Source organism: Colossoma macropomum, unplaced genomic scaffold (genome assembly GCF_904425465.1).
Source record: "Colossoma macropomum unplaced genomic scaffold, Colossoma_macropomum, whole genome shotgun sequence".
NCBI lineage: Eukaryota > Metazoa > Chordata > Actinopteri > Characiformes > Serrasalmidae > Colossoma > Colossoma macropomum.
Genome location: NW_023494787.1, coordinates 3880794 through 3901532, shown reverse-complemented (window position 1 = coordinate 3901532; position 20739 = coordinate 3880794). Strand labels below are relative to the sequence as shown.

Here is a 20739-nt window from a genome sequence, read left to right as displayed (position 1 = left end):
ACCTTAACTGTTTTATTTGTGATGTAATTAAATAAGCTAACGTGGTTGAGGAACTCCTTTAGTTGTGGAGTAATTAACAGTGGCTAAGGTGGCTAAGGCACTAACTTACCACCTCAACATTAAGTGTTTTATTTGTGAGGTAATAAAATAAAGTTGGATAACTTACACTTTCAGCATGTTAGCTAGCTAAGCTTATAACTAACCCTTTTGTTTTGAAGATACAGGTTAGCTAGCATGGCTGAGGAACTCCTTTTGTGAAGAAGTAATTAGCACTTGCTAACGTGGCTAAGGCGCTAACTTACCACCTCAACCTTAACTGATTTATTTGTGCTGTAGTTAAATCAAGTTGGATAATTTCCCCTTTCAGCATGTGTTAGCTAACTACGCTTATCCCTAACCCTTTTATTTTGAAGAAACAGGTTAGCTAACGTGGTTAAGGAACTCCTTTTGTTATGAAGAAGTAATTAACACTTGCTAACATGACTAAAGAGCTAACTTACCACCCCAACCTTAACTGATTTATTTTTTTATCTAACAGTAATGTGAGCTACTACTTAGCTCACTAGCTAGCGGGCTAATATTCACCAGAGCTAAAGCTTTTTCTGTTCAAGCTGAGGCTCTGTCCAGCCTGTTCGCTCTTACTGATTTAAAATCATGTTTATTTTGTATGTTTGTGCAGTTTTGCACTGTTTGAATAGATCAGGTGGAGTTTTTCAATCAAGCTAATGTTAGCAAGGTGGCAAATTCATCTTTGCTGCTTCCAACCTGCCTAGTTTCGGTTAGCTAGAACAACACAGTTCAGCTCGGTAACGCTGGATTTCAAAGTGATAACGTAGCAACTCTGTACAAACATCTTTACAGTTTCTCATTAGGTTGAACGGGATGTTTACTAGCATTCGATGAAGCTTGACCTAGCGGCTTGTGGAGCATGGAGAGGTCAATTCATTGTCCTTGCAATGGCTTAGTTATCATCTAGCAGCTATGTGTTAATGCTAAGGGTTTATTTAGCTTCAAAACTCAGTTTCATGTTCATCCATGTTAATCCTTGGTATGAAGAGCAGGTTAATGAACATACTGAAGGAACGCACCAGCGATTTCCAGCCTAAACTTTATGTGCCGCATCTGTAGCACACAGTCGATAACCTCGGACAATAATTTCCCTGCCCATTGACTTCTGTTGTAACTGAGTTTCGAGTTTCGGTTCTTTTCTAAGTACAGCGGGAAAGTGTTGACATTACTGCCCGTGGTAATCGACCATATAATACAGATGCAGCAAAAAGTGGAATATTCCTTAAATATGTGAATTGCTAATGTGGCTAGAAAGCTAACTTACCACCCCAACTTTGACTGTTTTATTAACAGTAATGTGAGCTACCACTTAGCTTGCTCGCTAGCGGGCTAAAATCCACCCAAGCTAAAACTTCTTCTGTTCAGGCTGAGGCTTTCTCCAGTGTAAATATTCTGTGTAGAACCATTTTATGCTTAAATTGCTCTTGGCATGGTGAAAACGTTCTTCAGATTGACGGAGAATGTGTATAGTTCTACACAGAACCTTTCTGAAAATGGTTCTATGCAGCTACAAAAAGTGTTCTGCTATTGTTACAAGCATCACCCTTTTGTGGTGCTATATAGATATTCTCCATCAATCTGAAGAACATCAGGTAACACTTTACTGTAGGGTGCTGTTCATAAGGCAACATGACACCTACATAAGTTTGTCATGACAACAGACATAACCCTACATAACTGTTTATAAATGCTTGTTCCGATAAGCGTCATTCGCTATAAAGGTTACATTTGCCAATTTTGATCAGTCAGCTAAAGTAGCCTTTATGACAGATGACGCCTGTTATAATAAGCATTTATAAACAGTTATGTAGGGTTATGTCAGTTGGAAGCACAACCTTACGTAGGTGTCATGTAGCCTTATGAACAGCACCCTACAGTAAAGTGTTACCGAAAAGTAATTTGCTGAAAAGCTAAAGTCCCCAACGTTTTGACAGGCAGTGTGTAAATAAATCCATGCAAATAAATGTTTCTGCCTTCTATACAATGCAAAGCTCCACATCAGGCCCCTCGCATCAAATAAATCATGTTTTATACTGGCCTTTCTTAAAGGTTGGCCACGGACCGGCAGTTCTGAAAGCACGTCTCAAAAAACAATCAGTGTGTCTGAAAGCATTCGCGATGAGTGCCAAGTGCGGACGAGTGCGTTACGGTAAGATAGACTTACTAAGAGCATAAAAGAGGCTCTTTGCTCCTCTCGTGTAAAAGGGCATCCAAAAACTCGTACGCCATGACATGCACTCGGAGCTAAACTGCAAATAAAAACGGACACCTACACAGAACCTTTGGCTATGTCACTGACATTGAAGACCACGTATGAGGTCACCTAGATGAAGAACAACAAAGGGGAATTAAAAATATCAACAAAAAACCCCACTAAACTGCAGTTTTACACTCAGAAATTACAGGATGTGGTGGATGTGCATAAGACTACATTTCCCATGACCCATTGCATTTGGACCCCATGAAAATGCTGAAATGAGCAAAGTTTAAAGTGCTATTTTTTTGACAGGATGAAAGAGGTGCACATGAAACGACTTCCGTCCGCACTGAAAACAAAAACGGAACCGGAACAGTTTGCTTTAACCCTTTTTTTAAGTGCCATCTCGTAGTTTAGTAGTGGAGTTTTCTTAGGCTGGATCAGAGTCTACATCTCCCCCCATTTTAAGAATGAAAGAAAAACAGGAAAAAAAGGGGAAAAAAAAGCTCGCAACAGAGAAATGGATGCTGAGATATTCTAAAAGACTTCAATGTCATGGTGAACAGAAACAAAGGTTAGCTATTTTCAGCTATTCAAACAATAAGTTAGTGCAACTTAGATTTTTTCTCTGCTGTTGAGTCATCTCACGCAGATTTAAGTAATTGCATGAATCATGGCACTCAAATTTTGGATCTCGATTTGTTATGAAAAGGTTTTTTTGTGCACAGATCTTGAGAAAACGTAAATTTTGAAAAAAAAAAACAAAAACAAAAAAATCCTATAAATCTGCACAGTCGCTCAAGCAAACCACACTCGATCGATCCGCGATGACGCTCGGTTACTATAAATAAAGGTAAGAGCATTACAAAAACAGACAGACAGACAGAAAAGTAGCCAAGAAGCCCAAACATCCACATCCGCACGAGGCCCACGAGTTCTAGCAAAAAACAAACAAAAGAAACTAAAACGTATACAAAAGAGATATTTTCTTAAGCTTGGTTCCTCGATTTTTTTCTGAATTTTCAAATTGTGCAAGGGAACGCTCAGAGGGAAGCCATGCCCACTCGCAACGTGGAGGCGGGGTCGAACAGCCCCGCCCCCTCCCTCGCCCCCTCTGTGCCTGTCTTTAAGTCACACTGGTTTGTCTCGTCGGCTGTCCTTCGCCACCTTGGTGGACGCGGTCGTGGTTGTGCTTGCGCTGGGCTGGGTGGAGCGGCTCGCTGTCCTCTGATTGGACGGCGGTGCGTTATTGCTGTGCTGGTGCAGGAAAGAGGCGGAGCCTGGGTAGGACTGGCCAATCACCTCACTGTAGGTGGGCGGTGGCCCTTCCATGCGCGAGTTCGAAGCACTCTTGCCAGAGTTGCTGCTCGGAGGCCTGGGTCCGCCCCCATGCACGTAAACGTCTATCAGATCGCTATCGAAGATGGTCCGGTTGGGCGGCGCCCGTACGGAGGCGCGGCTCAGCTCCAGCTGCTGCTCGGGGTCTCTCAGCTGCAGGGTGCAGGGGCCCTTATAGGGGGGCAGCTCCTCGCCGTCCGACAGGCAGATGGTGGGCGGTAAGTCGATGTCCTGCTGCAGGTACGGGTAAGTGGGCTGGAAGCGGCAGAATCTGTCCCTTTGCATAAAGGAGGGCGGGTTGAAGCGCTCCCCACTCCGCGGCCCGTACATCACCTGGAGAACGGAGAAAGGAAATGGAGCATGAGAAAGCAGCATTGTTGAACTAACCACCAAACTTCAAAGTTCCCCACCAAACTCCAACTTTGTAATGTTGACTTTTGGCTACAGTATATAAGATTTACGGACACATCAAGAAGCATCTCCAACAAACACCTGAATTCTCCACCAAACACCAACATTCTGTACCATCACCAGTAATCTTCACCAAATATAATCACCCTCCACCAAACACCAACTTTCTCCAACAAACACCATCATTCTTCAACTAACACTATCATTCTCTACTAAACACCAGCTTTCTCCAACAAACACCAAATCATTCTTCACCAAATATCATCACTCTCCACCAAACACCATCTTTCTTTACCAACACCAATATTCTCCACCAAAACACCAACATTCTCCATCAAACACTTCCCCACCAAATGTCATCACTCTCTACCAACACCACACCAACACTGTTATGTTGACTTTTGGCTACAGTATGAAAGATATACTGGCACTTTATTTTTCAAGAAGTATCATCATTCTCCCACAAACACCATCATTCTCCAACACCATCGTTTTCCAATTAACATCAACATTCTCCATCAAACACCAACTTTCTCCAAAAAACACCATTGTTCTCCAAACTAACACTATCACTCTCCACTAAACACCAACTTTCTCCAACAAACACCATCATTCTCCAACTAACACCATCATTCTCCACTAAACACCAGCTTTCTCCAACAAACTCCAAATCATTCTCCAACAAAGACCATTATTCTCCAAGTACCATTATTCTCCAACAACCACCATTGTTCTCCAATTAACATTACATTTCTCCACTAAACACCAACATTCTCCACTAAACACCAGCATTTCGTCATCAAACACCAACCTTCTCCAACAACCACCAATGTTCTCCAATTAACATTACATTTCTCCACTAAACACCAACATTCTCCACTAAACACCAGCATTTCATCATCAAACACCAACCTTCTCCAACAAACACCATTGTTCTCCAACTAACAGTATCATTCTCCACTAAACACCAACTTTCTCCAACAAACACCAAATCATTCTCCACCAAGCACCATTATGCTCTACCAAACATTATCATTCTCCAACGAACACTGTCATTCTCCACTAAACACCAACGTCCTCAACTAAAACCAACTTTCTCTGACTAGCACTTCCAACAAACACCTACTTTCTCCAACAAACCACAACTCTGTAATGTTGGTTTTTGACTATTGTTTGAATGCCAAACTGACACCTAATTCTTCTGAAACACTATTCTCCAAACACCTGCATTCTTCAGCAATGACCATGGTTCTCCATCAAACCCCAACATTTTCCAACAAATCCATTCATCCATCTCCACCAAACTAATGTTGCCCTCTAAAGGTTCCAGAAAAAGAGGAGAGAACCAAATTAAACATTGAGTGTTTACATGCACTCAATAATCTGATCATAATCAGATTCGATTGAAGGATTTTAATATTCTTCATCTTCCAGATGATGTATGTTCATATTTTCAGATAAAGTGGTGCGACGTTTAAAAAAAAACAAAAAAAGCTGCAGAATGAAGTTTGAGTTTTACGTTACGTTTACATCATGCCTTCTTCTGTGAGTTTATTGGCTGGTCGTAAAGCAGAAATCTGATTACTGTCTGACTCATGTAGACCTGGAGTTTCCCCATTATTTGATTACTCAAGCGCATGTAAACGCATTTATCAGATTACTAACAAAATCTGATTGTCTGCAGTTATCGGATTATTAAGTGCATGTAAACGCACTCAATGTGAAAAGAGGAGAACCTTCTAGAAACTTCTGAAATCACACCACCCACTAACCCAACATCTGAGTTTGTTGTTATTTGCTGGAGAACACTGGGTCTGTGCTCAAACACAGGCTCGACTCGAGTCCCATTCCCGTCGTGGGTGTCAAACACGCTGTTCTACACGTACCTCAGTGGCTCCTTGTTGTGTCACCAGACTGTCTGTGGGCCACGCGCAACCGTCCTGAGAGAATACAGACACAAACACACAGAACATGAGCCGCCTTCCAGAGAAACTCGGCACATCTGAACTGAAATGACTTTTTATACAAGAGTGAAAAACTGCCGATGCATATTTAACTCCAAATACGCCGCAGGCAGGAAAATAATAGGTCTCCTAATACTAAAGGGGAAAAGAGCAGATGCATGAATAACATCAGAAGACATAAGAAAATGCAAATGAGGAGATATAATCAATAAGTGCAAAAAAACAGAGTAATGAAACGGGAATCTGTAAAGTTTGAGAGTTAATTGAATATGTTTTGTTTGAATTTAAGAGTCTGGGGATTGTTGGAGAGTGATGAAGGCTGTGTGGAGGAAGTGGAGAGAGGTTGCTTAGAGGTTAGTGTGTGTGTGTGTGTGTGTGTGTGTGTGTAGGCTGAATGATGTGAGGGAAATACAGCACTGTGCAAAAGTCAGAAACCACCATTAATTTTTTTCATTTCCAGTCATTAAATATTAGATTTTTCAGAGTCAACTAGTGCTGTTTATCCGATGGGGACAGTTTTGGGCCCAATCCCATTTCACCCCTCGCCCCTACCACTTAGCCTTTACCCCTCCGTTGGTCATGTTCACGTCTAGGGGTAGGGTGTCCCGACTGCCATTGAGATAGAGGGGTAATGTGAAGTGTTGGGGCTACATGAGATTTTTCAGACTCCAAACAGAGTGATATGAGAAAAAAAAACCCAGCAAGACGGCTGAACAAGAGACCAAAGAAACCCACAAATGTGAGAATTTTCTCTGTTAAAAAAATATGATAACCATTTTTTATCTTAGTTTAATGTTGTTTCAGTGTTTTATGGTCCTTTTCTTCATAACAAGCATAAAAAAACGCTAATAGTATTTCTCAGTAGGTAGCTAAATTTCCCGTTCCACCTTAAATAGTCCAGCAGTTCTGACGCCTGAAGCGCCTGAATGTAACTGCCGTTCCATTTAAGGTGGAACGGGAAAATTTGAACGAGAATCTGGTGAATATCTGACTTCAGCTTCATATCACTGAAGAATTAGGGGAGGGTGATAATAAATAATTGCCCCCTCTTTGAAGGCAGACGATGCCCTAAATGTAACTAAAGCCCAGCTGTGAGGAGCTGAACTTTACCCTCCTCTGCTGTCACTGCAGACTGGCAGGGTTGCCTACAGAGCAGCGCTGGTAGCTGTTAATGAAGTGATGCTCTTTTTATTTGAGGGTCCCATTTCAGAGGGAAGATTTCAACCACTACCCTGTAACTCAGTTCCAAGGGACAAGGAGACACTCGAAAACAAGGGGTAGGGGTAAAAATAAGAAATGGGTCTGGGCCTTGGTGTCTACCAGATCTTCCAGGTGGTTGTCTTTCCTCCTTACTCTTCTCTCTCTCCCACTCCCCACCCTCTCTCTCTCTCCGTACCTTTTTGTTTCCTTTCTCTCGCTTTCTTCTCCTCTCTCTCTGTCTCTCTCCACCTTCCCCCTTTCTACTGTCTCCTTTTCCCGTCTCTTTTTACTCTCCCCCCCCCCTCTCCTTTCTTGTCTCACTCTTTCCTTTCCCCTCTTTCTTTCCTCTTTTCCCCAAACCGCTCCCTCTCACTCTCTCCCTCCTTCTTTCCCCTCTCACTCTTTCCCATGCTGTCTTTCTCCTTTCTTCTCTCTCTCCCTTCTCACTTTTTCCTCTCCAGTTTTTCTCTCACTCTCCTTTCTCCTCTCTCCTCTTTACCCCACCCTCTCTCTCTCTCTCCCTCTCTCATTACGTGCAGTAGTCTAGACATGCTTCACTCCACTCAGCACTCTAAACCACACACACACACACACACACACACACACACACACAGACGCATACACAAAGCCATACATCTGAAAATAACCAAGCAAAAATATAAAAAAATATAAAGAAACAAAGAAATGCAAATGAACATTATATATATATATATATATATATATATATATATATATATATATATATTATACGCACATAAGTATATGTAATTCTAATATTATTACATAATATGACATATATAACAATGCACACATATATATATATAAAACACACATATAAAATACATATAAAATGTAAGTATCTTTTGGAAACTGAGAGCTTTTGTAAAAATATACTTTACAAAGTCAGGAGTATTTTGTTGCTACTCCAGGTTAAAATTGTTTTTACTACAAAGTCTCTCTCTCTCTCTCTCTCACCGGTTGCATGGCGGCGTCCCGGCGGTGGGCGTGGCTGTGGCGGTTGAAGAAGGCCCAGGCGGAGAGCCTGTAGTGGTTCAGCAAACAGATGATCACTACTACCATCACGGTCATCACCACAATTATGATTATTATCTGAACAAACTCCAGTTCAGCTGCAGGAGAGAGAGAGAGAGAGAGAGAGATAGAGAGAGAGAGAGAGAAGGGTTAAAACCACTCAAAGTGTACAAGACTAATATTGATCAGGAAAAGGAAGACAGTTATTGCAACACATGGAAAAAAGTTTAACCATTTGTGGTTTGCATTCTTTTCCAATAACAGTCACCCATCAACAACAACACTGCGGCGTTATTAATCAGAACAGCAGATTCTCATATCCTCACATCGTCTAAAGCTGTTTTTAAGCAACACTGCCAGGTGTTAATGTAATCTACGTTAAGAGCGTTTATTCCTTCTCCTTTAAAATCAGACAGCAGCAGATTTTCAGGTGTGAAAACACGGTGGTAACGATGCGGTCAGCCTGTCTGCCTCTCTGTGAGCGCGCTGCTCATTCCGTCCACTAGTGGGCAGCAAAGAGTCCAGCTAAAGTCTGATCTGAAAAGTGACGCAGTTGGCTAATCCACAAAAATGTTCAGCTGCTCCCTGACAGAGAGAGAGAGAGAGAGAGAGAGAGAGAGAGAGGGAGGGAAAGAGAGAGATGAAGGAGAGATAGGGGGAAAGAGAGAGCAAGAGAGAGAGAGGGAAAGAGAGAGGCAAAAGAGAGAGGGAGAAACAGATGAAGAGAGAGGGAGGGAGACAGAGAGAGAAAGAAGAGGGAGAGAAAGAAAGAGAGGAAAAAAGAGAGAGAGGGAGAAACAGATGAGGAGAGAGGGAGGGAGACAGAGAGAGAAAGAAGAGGGAGAGAGGGAAAGATAGGAAAAAAGAGAGAGAGGAGGGAGAGAGAGAGAAAGAGGAGATGAATGGACAGCAGTAAAGAGACCAAGAGGAAAAAGAGAGAGAGAGAGAGGGAGAGAGAGTGACAGAGAAACAGAGGAAGAGAGATTGAGAGAGCGGAAAAAAACATGTATCTCCAAAACTGGTTACTTTACAGTAGAACAGGAAAGTGATTGTTTAATGCAGTATATATGTTATACATACACAGACATATATATATATATATATATACAGAGTCCCTGGTTTATCTGGACCTTTATAATCAAGTTGGACCTTCACAAGTTCTAGCTGAGCAGCTCTGTGGTTTGATGGGGTTAACAGAGCTGCTGCATCTGTCTGAGGTTTGGTCCTGTTTTCCGGAGATTGTGATATAAGCTTTAATGTAAAATATTTTCTGATTGGAATATTCAAACAGTATTAAAATGGAGGATATTTGACTATCAAATCAAGTTACAGCGTCTCCCTCCAACACCAGATGAATGAAGTCAGTGAGGTTTGGTTCTGCGGACGCAGAGGCTGAAAGACCGCGTGGACTCATAACGCACTGAGGAGCGGAGTGGGCGCTGCTGAAGAGAGGACCTTTTGTGAGTGTTCGAGGGCACGGAGCGGTCAGCACATCTGAGAAACAGGCCGAGAGTGGCAGTGGACAAGACCGCCGTCAGACAGCGCCCTCCGCTCGTTTCATTTCCACTCATTAAATAAAAAAGTTATTTCTTTCAGAAAACCTGCAGTACAGTAAAGTTTCAGGCACCTAAGCACATTATTGAAAACCACTGAACCTGATTTTCTGCAGTAATCAGATTATTAAGTGTAAACACACTAAACCAGTTACTGACACAATCTGATTTTCTGCAGTAATCAGATTATTAAATGTAAACACACCAAACCAGTTACTGACACAATCTGATTTTCTGCAGTAATCAGATTATTAAGTGTAAACACACCAAACCAGTTACTGACACAATCTGATTTTCTGCAGTAATCAGATTATTAAGTGTAAACACACCAAACCAGATACTGACACAATCTGATTTTCTGCAGTAATCAGATTATTAAGTGTAAACACACCAAACCAGTTACTGACACAATCTGATTTTCTGCAGTAATCAGATTGTTAAGTGTAAACACGCTGAACCAGTTACTGACACAATCTGATTTTCTACAGTAATCAGATTATTAAGTGTAAACACACCAAACCAGTTACTGACACAATCTGATTTTCTGCAGTAATCAGATTGTTAAGTGTAAACACGCTGAATCAGTTACTGACACAATTTGATTTTCTGCCGTTATCGGATTATTAAGTGTAAACACACTAAACCAGTTACTGACACAATCTGATTTTCTACAGTAATCAGATTATTAAGTGTAAACACACAGTTGAAGCAGTTACTGACTCAATACGTCTGTTTTGCTTGTATAGACACAGAACAGCAGCAGAACAGATGCACAACACAAATACAGTAAAATAAATAATATAATTATAATCATTTCTTATTTTCAAAACAAAAGTTTTCATCTTGTGAGCTATTTTGAAGAAAAATGTTGGTTCCTGACGTCTCACTGCTCTCCAGCCATCGCAGATTTATTAAAGACCATCAGCAGCACCTGACTGAACATTATGAAGTACCGATTCGTATTGATTGAATAAATCAGGTGTTGGTCTGGTTCCATTGACTTACATTAAAAGTCAAGTATGTTTTTTCCTTCTCCTGTAAAGGTACCAATATTGAGATATAAGGTTTTGTTCCGACAACAGCGATATATATAAAGTACAGTCATGTGCAAAAGTCTGTGCACCCCTGGTCGAATTCCATATCGCTGTTGATTTTTTAAGTGAAAATAAGTTAACACATCCTCTACAGAGAACATTTTAATGCACTATTACTGTCTATTTGCTGAATTTACCATACAGACACAAAACGTGGCCTGTGCAAAAGTTATGGCACATTTTATACTTTTATGTTTTATTTATTTTGTTAAACTCAGCAAATAAATAGAAAATGTGCACAGAAACATGCAGAAAAAAAACATCACATTTAAGTGTGCTCTCTGTAGAGGATGTCTTTTTTTCAAAACATGGAATTTAACATTTGAGCTTGTGCATATGACTGTATGTCTGGGGTGGATGGAAAAACGGAGTAAAATTCAGTCCTACAACTATTTTAACAGCCAAAACAATCCAGACTCAGTCCACAAACGGCTTTTTCTGGCTTTGTTAGGACAAAGAGTCTGAAACGTGGAGTGAAATCTGTGAATTTGAATCAGATCTGATCAGAGAGCGCTCTTAATTAACAGTACATATTTATATCACAGCCTGTTTGGGATACGAGCCACGGGAGACGCATTAAAAACGATTAAACGGTTAAACGTTTTAACAGAGAGGAGGTGGAAGAGGACAGCTGCAGGTGTGTGAACTGTACTGTGGTATTTGTGTGTGTGTTTGTGCGTGATTGTGTGTGTTTGTGCGTGATTGTGTGTGTTTGTGCGTGACTGCTCGGCTTGAGGCCGTAATAAATTTATCGTGATTACAGGAGCGGATCGTGATTAATTCATGTGATCATTTTGTTTTCGTGTATTTTTGTTTTTCCTGCTCGGTTAAAAATAAATATGAGGACGTTTAATCGTGGATGTAAATGCACTTTTGGAGTTCCAGTGTTTTGTGTGGTTGAAAGGGGAATTCCACCTGTTTTTCAAATTTCTGTTAAGTGGTTAAGATGTAAACAGAGTTGTTCGGAGTGGTTTGGTGTGAAATGCTCTGTTCTAGAGAAACTTACAGAGTCAGAACTGTTCACAGTGGTGGTGATAGGAACCAGACGTCCACCTCTAAAAGCTCCCTCACAGAAAGTTACTACATGAAATAGTTATGAATTCACTGCCTGATGACTGAGACACTGTTTTACGATAGTTTTGAGAAGATTTTGGCCTTAAAATCTATTCATCGTGGAGGGATACATAATTTGCAGGGTGCTATGAGGCAAAATAGTCCCCAAAGAAAACATATTATTTCAGATTTTCCATCATCAACATTCCATATAAACTCAGAAGACTCATGTAGGTTCACTGGTGGTTTTGGATAGTAAATAAAATGTCTATATTTGTGTTGTAGTCAAGGCGACCCCTGGTTCCTATCACCACCACTGTAAAGAGATCTGAACCATTTCACACCAAACCACTCTGAATCAATCTATGATCTCAAACAGTGAATCGAGGAATTTCAGAAATATTGGTGGAATTCCCCTTGTTAGAGAAGTTAGAAAGAGTGAAAGTTCACTGCTGTGCCGCGTTCGCAGACTCGCGGTCAGACTCCAGAACGCTCGGCCTGATAACGTTACAGCCGCAGAGGGACGAGCTGGACGGACCACGAACACACAGACAGATAAAACTTTTAAACTGGCTCAAATGAAGGTAATCTGTTCTAACCGAGCTCCACAGTGATTAAATCAGGTTTACAGACGAGGGGAGGGGGAGAGAGGGAGAGAGAAAGAGGGAAAGAGGGAGAGAGAAAGAGAGAGAATGTTTTAAAGTCGGGACAGTCAAAGGCGCGGACGTGCGAGGCATCCAGGAAGAGGCGGTAATGTGTTATGGCTACCCGCAGAGACAGCAGACACAACAAACACACACGCATCACGTAAACAGACTGCTGTAATGCACTAAAAACTGCAGAGCGACACGCCCCGGAGAGAGAGAGAGAGAGAAAGAGAGAGAGAGAGAGAGAGAGGGAGAGAGAGAGAGAGAGAGAGAGGGACGGGGAAGAAAGAACAAAAAGAGACGGAGGGGAAAAATAAAGAGGGAGAGAAGGAAAGGAGGAGAAAGAGTGCAAAAGAGCAGAGAGAGAAAGAAAAGAGAAAAAAGAGCGAGTGAGAGAGAGGAAGAAAAGATAAAGAGGGGATAGAGAAAAGAGAGAAAGAGAGAGGGAGAGAGAGAGAGAGATAGGGAGAGACAGTACAGAAAGATGAGTGAGAGAGAGAACAGAGAGAGAGATAGGGAGAGAGTGGGGAGAGTAAAGAACAAAAAGAGACAGAGGGGAAAAAGAAAGAGGGAGAGAAGGAAAGAGCAAAAGAGAGAGAGGGATGAAGAAAAGATAAAGAGAGAGAGAGAGAGAGAGAGAGAGAAAGAGAAGAGGACAGAAAGGAGAGAGAGAAAGAGAGAGAGAGAGAGAAAGAGAGAAAGAGAGAGAGAGGGAGATAGAGAGAGCTTGGCTAACCCAGGTTGGCCTAACGTGACTCCACCAGATCAGACAGGTCAATCCTCTTAGCGTTACGCTCAGCGGCCCATTGTTGTAGCTAAGAACTCATACAGCATCTATTACAGGCTCTGACTGTAACACTGCAGCGGAGAGCCTTCACCTCACCCAGCGGGGCGACAGACAGAGAGAGAGACAGAGAGACAGAGAGAGGGAGAGACGGAAAGAGAGAGAGAGAGTGAGAGAGACAGAGAGAGAGAGAGACAGAGACAGAGAGAGAGAGAGGAAGAGATGGAGAGAGAGAGAAAGAGAGAGACAGAGAGAGACAGAGACAGAGACAGAGAGAGAGAGAGAGAGAGAGAGAGAGAGAGAGAGAGTGAGAGAGAGAGAGAGAGTGAGAGAGGGAGAGAGAGAGAGAGAGAGGGAGGGTCCTATTATTAAAGGTGATGCACTGTCATAAACCTACATAAAGAATACATAAAGACCACATTAATGCTACATAATGGCTACAAAAAGACCACATTAATGCAACATACATGTCACATTAATGCTAAGTAAAGACTACACATAGACCACAGTAATGCTACATAGAGACTACATAAAGACCACATTAATGCTACATTAATGCTACATAGAGACTACATAAAGACCACATTAATGCTATATAAAGACTACATAAAAACCACATTAACGCTACATAGAGACTACATAAAGACCACATTAATGCTATGTAGAGAATACATAAAGACCAAATTAATGTTACATAAAGACCACATTAATGCTATATAAAGACTACATAAAAACCACATTAACACTACATAGAGACTACATAAAGACCACATTAATGCTACGTAGAGACCATATAAAGACGGGTTTAGCTGGTGTGCTAGAGCAGACGAATCACCAAACTGTGCTGTGCCCTCAGTTCCTCAGTCCTGCTATAAAGGCCACTGAAACTCTACAGAAAGGCTCCATAAAAGCTCCACAAAAAGACTACATTCCCTGAAAATCGCAACATAAGGCTACATAAAGGCTACATAAAGATTGCATAAAGGCTCTCCAAGGCTCTCCTTCAGCTGTCTGCACTCACAGAGGAGCGGCCTGGCCTGCAGATCTATATTTCATGAAGCCATTTCCTGTTTCCTGCTCTCCGCAGTTTCATAACAGAAGGAAAACAGCTGTGCTCTCACGATCCGAGCGGAGGAAAGAAAAGGAGAGAGAGAGAGAGAGAGAGACAGAGGGAGAGAGAGAGAGAGGTTTCCTGCCCATTCCTGGCCATCTGTGCTGAGTCTCTAAATGTCTGTAATCCCACCCAGACACACACACACACACACACACACACACACACACACACACACACACACACACACAGCTAGTTTCCGAGTGACTTCATCAGTTCAGCAGGACAGAGAGCAGCACAAAAACAGCACATTTCCTCTCTCCCTCTCTTTCTCTCTTATCCATGCTTTTTCCTCTCCATCTCCCTCTTTTCTTTCTCTATCTCCCCCTTTCACCTTTTTCTCTCTCTTTCTCACTTCCTCTCTCATTTTCCCTCTCTTCTTTCTCACTCTCCTTTATCCGTGTCCCTCTCCATCTTTCTCCATCCTGCTCTCCCATTCCTTCCCTCTCTTTCTCGTCTATGCTTTCTCCTTTCCATCTCCCTCGTCTTTCTCCCTCTCTCTCTCTCTCTCTCTCTAGCATAAAACTACACTGAAGCTCAATAGAGAATGAAAAAGCATATAAAGGCTACATAAACAATCCACAAAGGCATCATTACACTACATAAAGGTTTCATAAAGGCTGCATAAACAGTTGCTGCGTTCCAGAGCCTAGGCTGCATTTCTCGGGCCGCTACATCATAGAAGGCCGCTCCAAAGTGAAGAGCCCTTCGTGTGCAGCCTACATTCGGAGTGATGTGAAGGACTCATCAGACGGATCCTTCAAGGTCTTCGGTTACCCACGGTTCTCCGCGCACGAATGACACGAAGAAAAAAAAACAGCATCATGAAAATGACGGAAAGCAAAGCCGTTGGAGCAGAGCTCGTTTTAAAATGAAAGTCGTTCACGTCCTTGGATTCGTCTTCGTTACCTAATAGAGTGTAAAACGACTGATTAATTCGTCCGTATGTTGTATATCGTCCATATATCATATATTAATCAGAAGTATTTGTGTTTATGTAGTTTATCGTACCACATAAGCATGTTGGTGTATTAGCTACCATAACAACAAACACAACAGGCTCCATTTTCTCTCACAAGTTTCGCGCTGCAATTGCAAGAGGCGGGGCCTTTCTGGTGACATCACCACGCAGCCTCGTTAAGACTGTTCCATCTGTGTGACCAATAGGCTACTAAGGAGGAGTCTTCATAGGACAGTCCTACCGAGGACCCGCCCTACCTCGGCTGCGGCCTGGGCTTAGGAATGCAGCTCATATAAACGGTTCCATAAAGGATACATGAGGCTGCATAGAGTTTAATGCTGTTAAAGGGTGTAACTGCTATTCCTAAGCTAGATTTTGTGTTTTGTGTTCTGTACCTGTTGTTCCGTCTGTTCTGACCATGTTCTATTTAAATTGTCCCATGTCTGTTTTGTTACGCTTGATTTCATAATTCCTGTATGTGGAACCTGTGAGCTATCTCGGCCAGGTGTCCCTCAAAAGGCTTCCTGGTTAAATAAAGGTTAAATATATAAACAAAGGCTCCATAAAGGCAGGATAAAGGCTACATAACAGCTCCATGATTAAACCACTGATCAACAAAAACATGAAAATGATACAAAATTGTGAATTTTATCAAACTGATGAGGCTACATAAACACTACGTTAATGTTACATTAAGACTACATAAAGACCACGTTAATGTTACAAAAAGACCTCATTAATGTTACATAAAGAGCACATTTATGTTACATAAAGACCACATTAATGTTATATAAGCGCTACATAAACACTACATTAATGTTACATTAAGACTATATAAAGACCACTTTAATGTTACAGAAAGACCACAATTATGCTACAGAAAGACCACATTAAAATTACATAAAGACCACATTAATGTTGCATAAAGACCACATTAATGTTATATAAGTGCTACATAAACACTACGTTAATGTTACATTAAGACTACATAAAGACCACATTAAATGTTACATAAAGACCTCATTAATGTTACATAAAGAGCACATTTTTGTTACATAAAGACCACATTAATGTTATATAAGCGCTACATAAACACTACATTAATGTTTATTAAGACTATATAAAGACCACAATAATGCTACATAAACACCACATTAATGCTACATAAAGACAACATTAATGTTACATAAAGACCACATTAATGCTACATAAACACCACATTAATGTTCCGTAAGGACCACATTAATGCTACACAGAGACAACATAAACACCACAGTAATGTTCCATAAAGACCACATTAATGCTACACAGACTACATAAAGACTACAGCTGTGTTTTGTGTTCTTTATCTGTTGTTCTTAGTCTGTTCTGAACATGTCCTATTTAAATTACCCCATGTCTGTTTTGTTATGCTCAATTTTATAATTTCTGTAACTGGAAACTATCTTGGCCTCGAAAAAGAGATTTTAATCTCAGGAGGCTTCCTGGTTAAATAACAGTTAAATAAATAATTAAAGAGTCCATAAAGGCAGCATAAAGGCTACATAACAGCTCCATGATTAAACCACTGATGGAAAAAAACATGAAAATCATACTAAATTGTGAGCTCTATGAAACTGATGAGGCTGAGAAATATAACACTGCACTACACAATATTATACAACAAAACTAATAACACATTAAACCCTTTAAGCCTCGACTACATTATATTTTAATGATGAAAGAACCAACAACACTGCAGTTTACTCAAAACTACACTCTAAAAAAGATGCAAGCGTTCTTTAGTACAAACAATGGTTCTGTATAGAACCATGAATACTCAAAGAACCATGTGCATAATTAAATGGTGAAATGGTTCTTTAGATTGATGGAGAATATGTTGTATATGATTCTATAGTACCAAAAAGGGTTCTGCCATCGTTACACACAAAAGAACCCTTTTTGGTGCTATGGAGAACCCTTTTCAAAGAAGTTCTACACAGAAACATCTACAGCACATTCTCCATCATAAAAAAGATTCAAGGGTTCTATAGTAAAGACAATGGTTCTGTACAGAACCATGAATACTCAAAGAACCATGCGCATGATTAAATGGTGAAATGGTTCTTCAGACTGTTGGAGAACGTATTGTATATGTTTCTATGGTACCAAAAAGGGCTCTGCTATTGTTGCAATGTCAAGCTTGTAACAACAGAAGAACCCTTTTCAAAAAGTTCTGTATAGAACCATATAAAATAAACCATTGTCCAACAATCTGAAGAACCATTTCACCATGCAAAGCCACCATTAAAACACTGAAAATGGTTCTTTGAGTGTTAATGGTTCTATATAGAACCACGGTCTTTAGTAAAGAGCCCCTGAACCATTGAAAATCTGAATAAATACGTTTTCTTTGGTTCCTTTATGGGCAAAAATCTTCTCAAAACTATCATAAAACAGTGTCTCAGTCATCAGGCAGTGAATTCATAACCATTTCATGTAGGAACTTTCTGTGAGGGAGCTTTTAGAGGTGGACGTCTGGTTCCTATCACCACCACTGTGAACATAAGTTTCTATATAGAACCACATACAACACATTCTGCATCAGTCTGAAGAACCATTTCAGCATGCAAAGAACCATTTAAGCATGCAAAATGCTTCTGAGTGTTTGTGGTTCTATATAAACCCATTTTCTTTACTAGAAAATCATCTTTTTTTAAAGAGTGTAGGCTTGATCTGCCTCCTAGAAAAGATGTAGGATGTCTGCGCAGTTTTAAATAACTAAAAACAAGCACAAACAGCAGTTTAGACTGGAGACGGAAAGAGAAAAGGAGGAAAAAAAAGAGTGAATATGTGTCTGATGGTCCACCCATTCGCTCTAATGTAAAAACAGGAGGAGGAGGAGGAGGAGGTGAAGTGAATTAGGTTTGAGCTTTAAGCTCTTAGCACGGCTGCAACCCAGACAATACTGCATTAAACACGGCGAAAACTGGCCGTCACGACAAACTACACACACATACGAGCCTCCCACACTGGTGTGTGGTGTGTGTGGGCTGGACTGGTCTCCAGTAGGATGGAGAGATGGAGGAGACAGAGCCAGAGAATCTGTAGTGAGGAGAGCTGCCACTCAATAATGTCTTCAGGGTTGGCCAGACACTAGAGGGCGCTCCCGAGAGAGTCCACAATGTATGGGCTTCTATACACAGTCATTCTGACAGATTGTAATACACTACAGGAAGCATAGGGGGCGATATGGCTTCTACTGTTTCATTTAAAAAGCCTCTATAATGTTCATATGATCCACAGTCACTCTGACAGACTGTAATACACTACAGGAAGTGTAGGGGGCGATATGGCTTCTACTGTTTCATTTAAAAAGCGCTCTATAATGATGGTGGCAGCAAATGGAGAGGAACTAAAGAAGGTAGCCTGGTTTGATTATCTGATTAACTGGAAAACAGTTAGTAGATTAATCCATTATAGTGATCATCACTAAAGTTACAGTAAGGCAGCTCTTCTGGAACATTCCCCAGCAAACATGCAGCCAAGTCCCTTCAGGAAAGGAGAGGGGGGCCAACACGACAGTGGGCCCGAAATCATAAAAACGACAAGCAAGTAACAACCAGGCAAGCACCCTGGAGCTTTTCTCTCTCTCTCTCTCTCTCTTTCTCTCTCTCTCTTTTTTTTAAGGAAAATGGAAAGCAAAACAGCTTGTGGAGCCACTCAGCAGAGCAACCCTTTTCTGGTGTGACAGACATTTTCCATTCACACTCAAGGTGCATGAGAAAGTGACAAAGAGTGTGAGAAAGAAGGGAGGGGACTGAGAGACGGAGAGCCGGAGAGCCGGAGAGAGAGAAAGAGAGGTTGAGCCCAATAAACTGAGTGAACGGAACAAATGAGATCAGAAGATAACCCAAACAGAGACTACCAACCAAGACCTCAGCCACGTCAACTCCAATCAGACTAAAAGCGGACGGCCGGGTGCCCTGGGAGTGCCAGGAGGAAGTGCTTTAGGGAAATAGGACACATTTAAAGAGGCAGTTTGGCGAAAATAAACCGGTTTTCCCGTCTTAACCCAAATGTAGCTGCTCAGCTGAGACATGTTCTGCGTTTCGTTAGTTTAGCACTGGAGCTGTGAGGCTGGGGCTGAGAACTTGTAGAGCGGAGAACTCTGTAATGTCTTTGGTTTCTCAATCACTAGAGGGCGCTCCCGAGTGAGTCCAAAATTAATGGGTTAAGATGGAGCATTTGAGTAAAAATCATAGTTTATAAATGCTTAAACATAAAACATAGACCAGCATAAAACAATTTAACACCGCTGTTATAGTTTTAAGAGCTTTTAAACTCGAGTTATAGGAGTTTAAAACGGCGCCTCATGTACGCTCATGACGTCAATGAGCGCGAACAGCCAATGAGCTGCTCCGCTCACCGACCAATCAGCACTCAGCAGTAATGTTAGCGTCCTGCTGCCCAAACCCCGTTTACTCTAGAAAAAGGAAACATACAGGTGAGTTTTCTTTGCTTTTTTAATGAAATACATTCTTCTACTTTCTAAAATTAAAGGAAAGTTCTGGGCGAGTGATTAGAAACTATTTTAACTTTCGTTTTTAGCTGTCTGGCGTTTTGCATTCCTGTTTTTGATATAACGAAGGAAATAGGAAGTGGCCAGGTTCCTCATAAACCGGCTCTGGCTGACTGACGCCGTCCTGTCGTTCCGGGGACGATACAGTCTGCGCACAGGCTGACGTTTAAACCGCTCTGGGACGCTTCAGAGATGACTGACTTGTGTGCATGAACCCAACACTAAATGTCTGTAAAACATAATCATAAAGTCAGGAATGTGGCAGCAGCTCCCACCCACACTAAATATGCCAGTGTTTAATCCAGAAACTGTTTTAATTCACTTCATCAGTGCCATCATATTTCTACTGCTAGCCTTATACTAATTTCCATTAGCCCATCAATGGGAATTCCTATGCAACATTAGCATCAAGCTAACTACTGTGTCTATTTACATTTCTCAGCATGTTCCACCTTAAACACGGACAACTAAAGCCTGAAAGCAAACTTAAGACCCCAAGCATGTCTCTGCTGACCGGCTGCTCTTGGGATCAGAGGAAAAGCCGTGCACGTTTGATTTTATTGCCGAGCTATTCCTTTAACGTCTCCGTCTCTGCGGCGGTGGTGTCACCTAAGCAGGGCTGGCGGCCGCTGACCCTGCGTCTCTAATCTCAGATAAAGCGCTCGTATTAAACAGCCTCCGCATACGGGCGCCAGACGATGCGTCTAGACTTCCCCCCGTGCCACAGCACCCCCACTTTTCTTTAATTATTTAACCTCCCGGTA

At 41.5% G+C, this 20739-nt stretch overlaps 1 protein-coding gene across 2 annotated transcripts in view; it reads right to left on the bottom strand.

Moving 5' to 3' along the window:
• Window positions 1–1890: 1890 nt before the first annotated feature.
• Window positions 1891–20739, bottom strand: part of ldlrad4a (low density lipoprotein receptor class A domain containing 4a) — a 120038-nt gene continuing 101189 nt past the window's right edge. For both annotated transcript variants that reach the window (XM_036565911.1, XM_036565910.1), the window contains 3 exons: window positions 8155–8309; window positions 5902–5955; window positions 1891–3937 (listed from right to left, as the gene is read on the bottom strand). In XM_036565911.1, coding sequence (XP_036421804.1) covers window positions 3398–3937; window positions 5902–5955; window positions 8155–8309 — 749 coding nt within the window. In that variant the 3' untranslated portion in view covers window positions 1891–3397. The remainder of the gene's footprint in view (window positions 3938–5901; window positions 5956–8154; window positions 8310–20739) is intronic.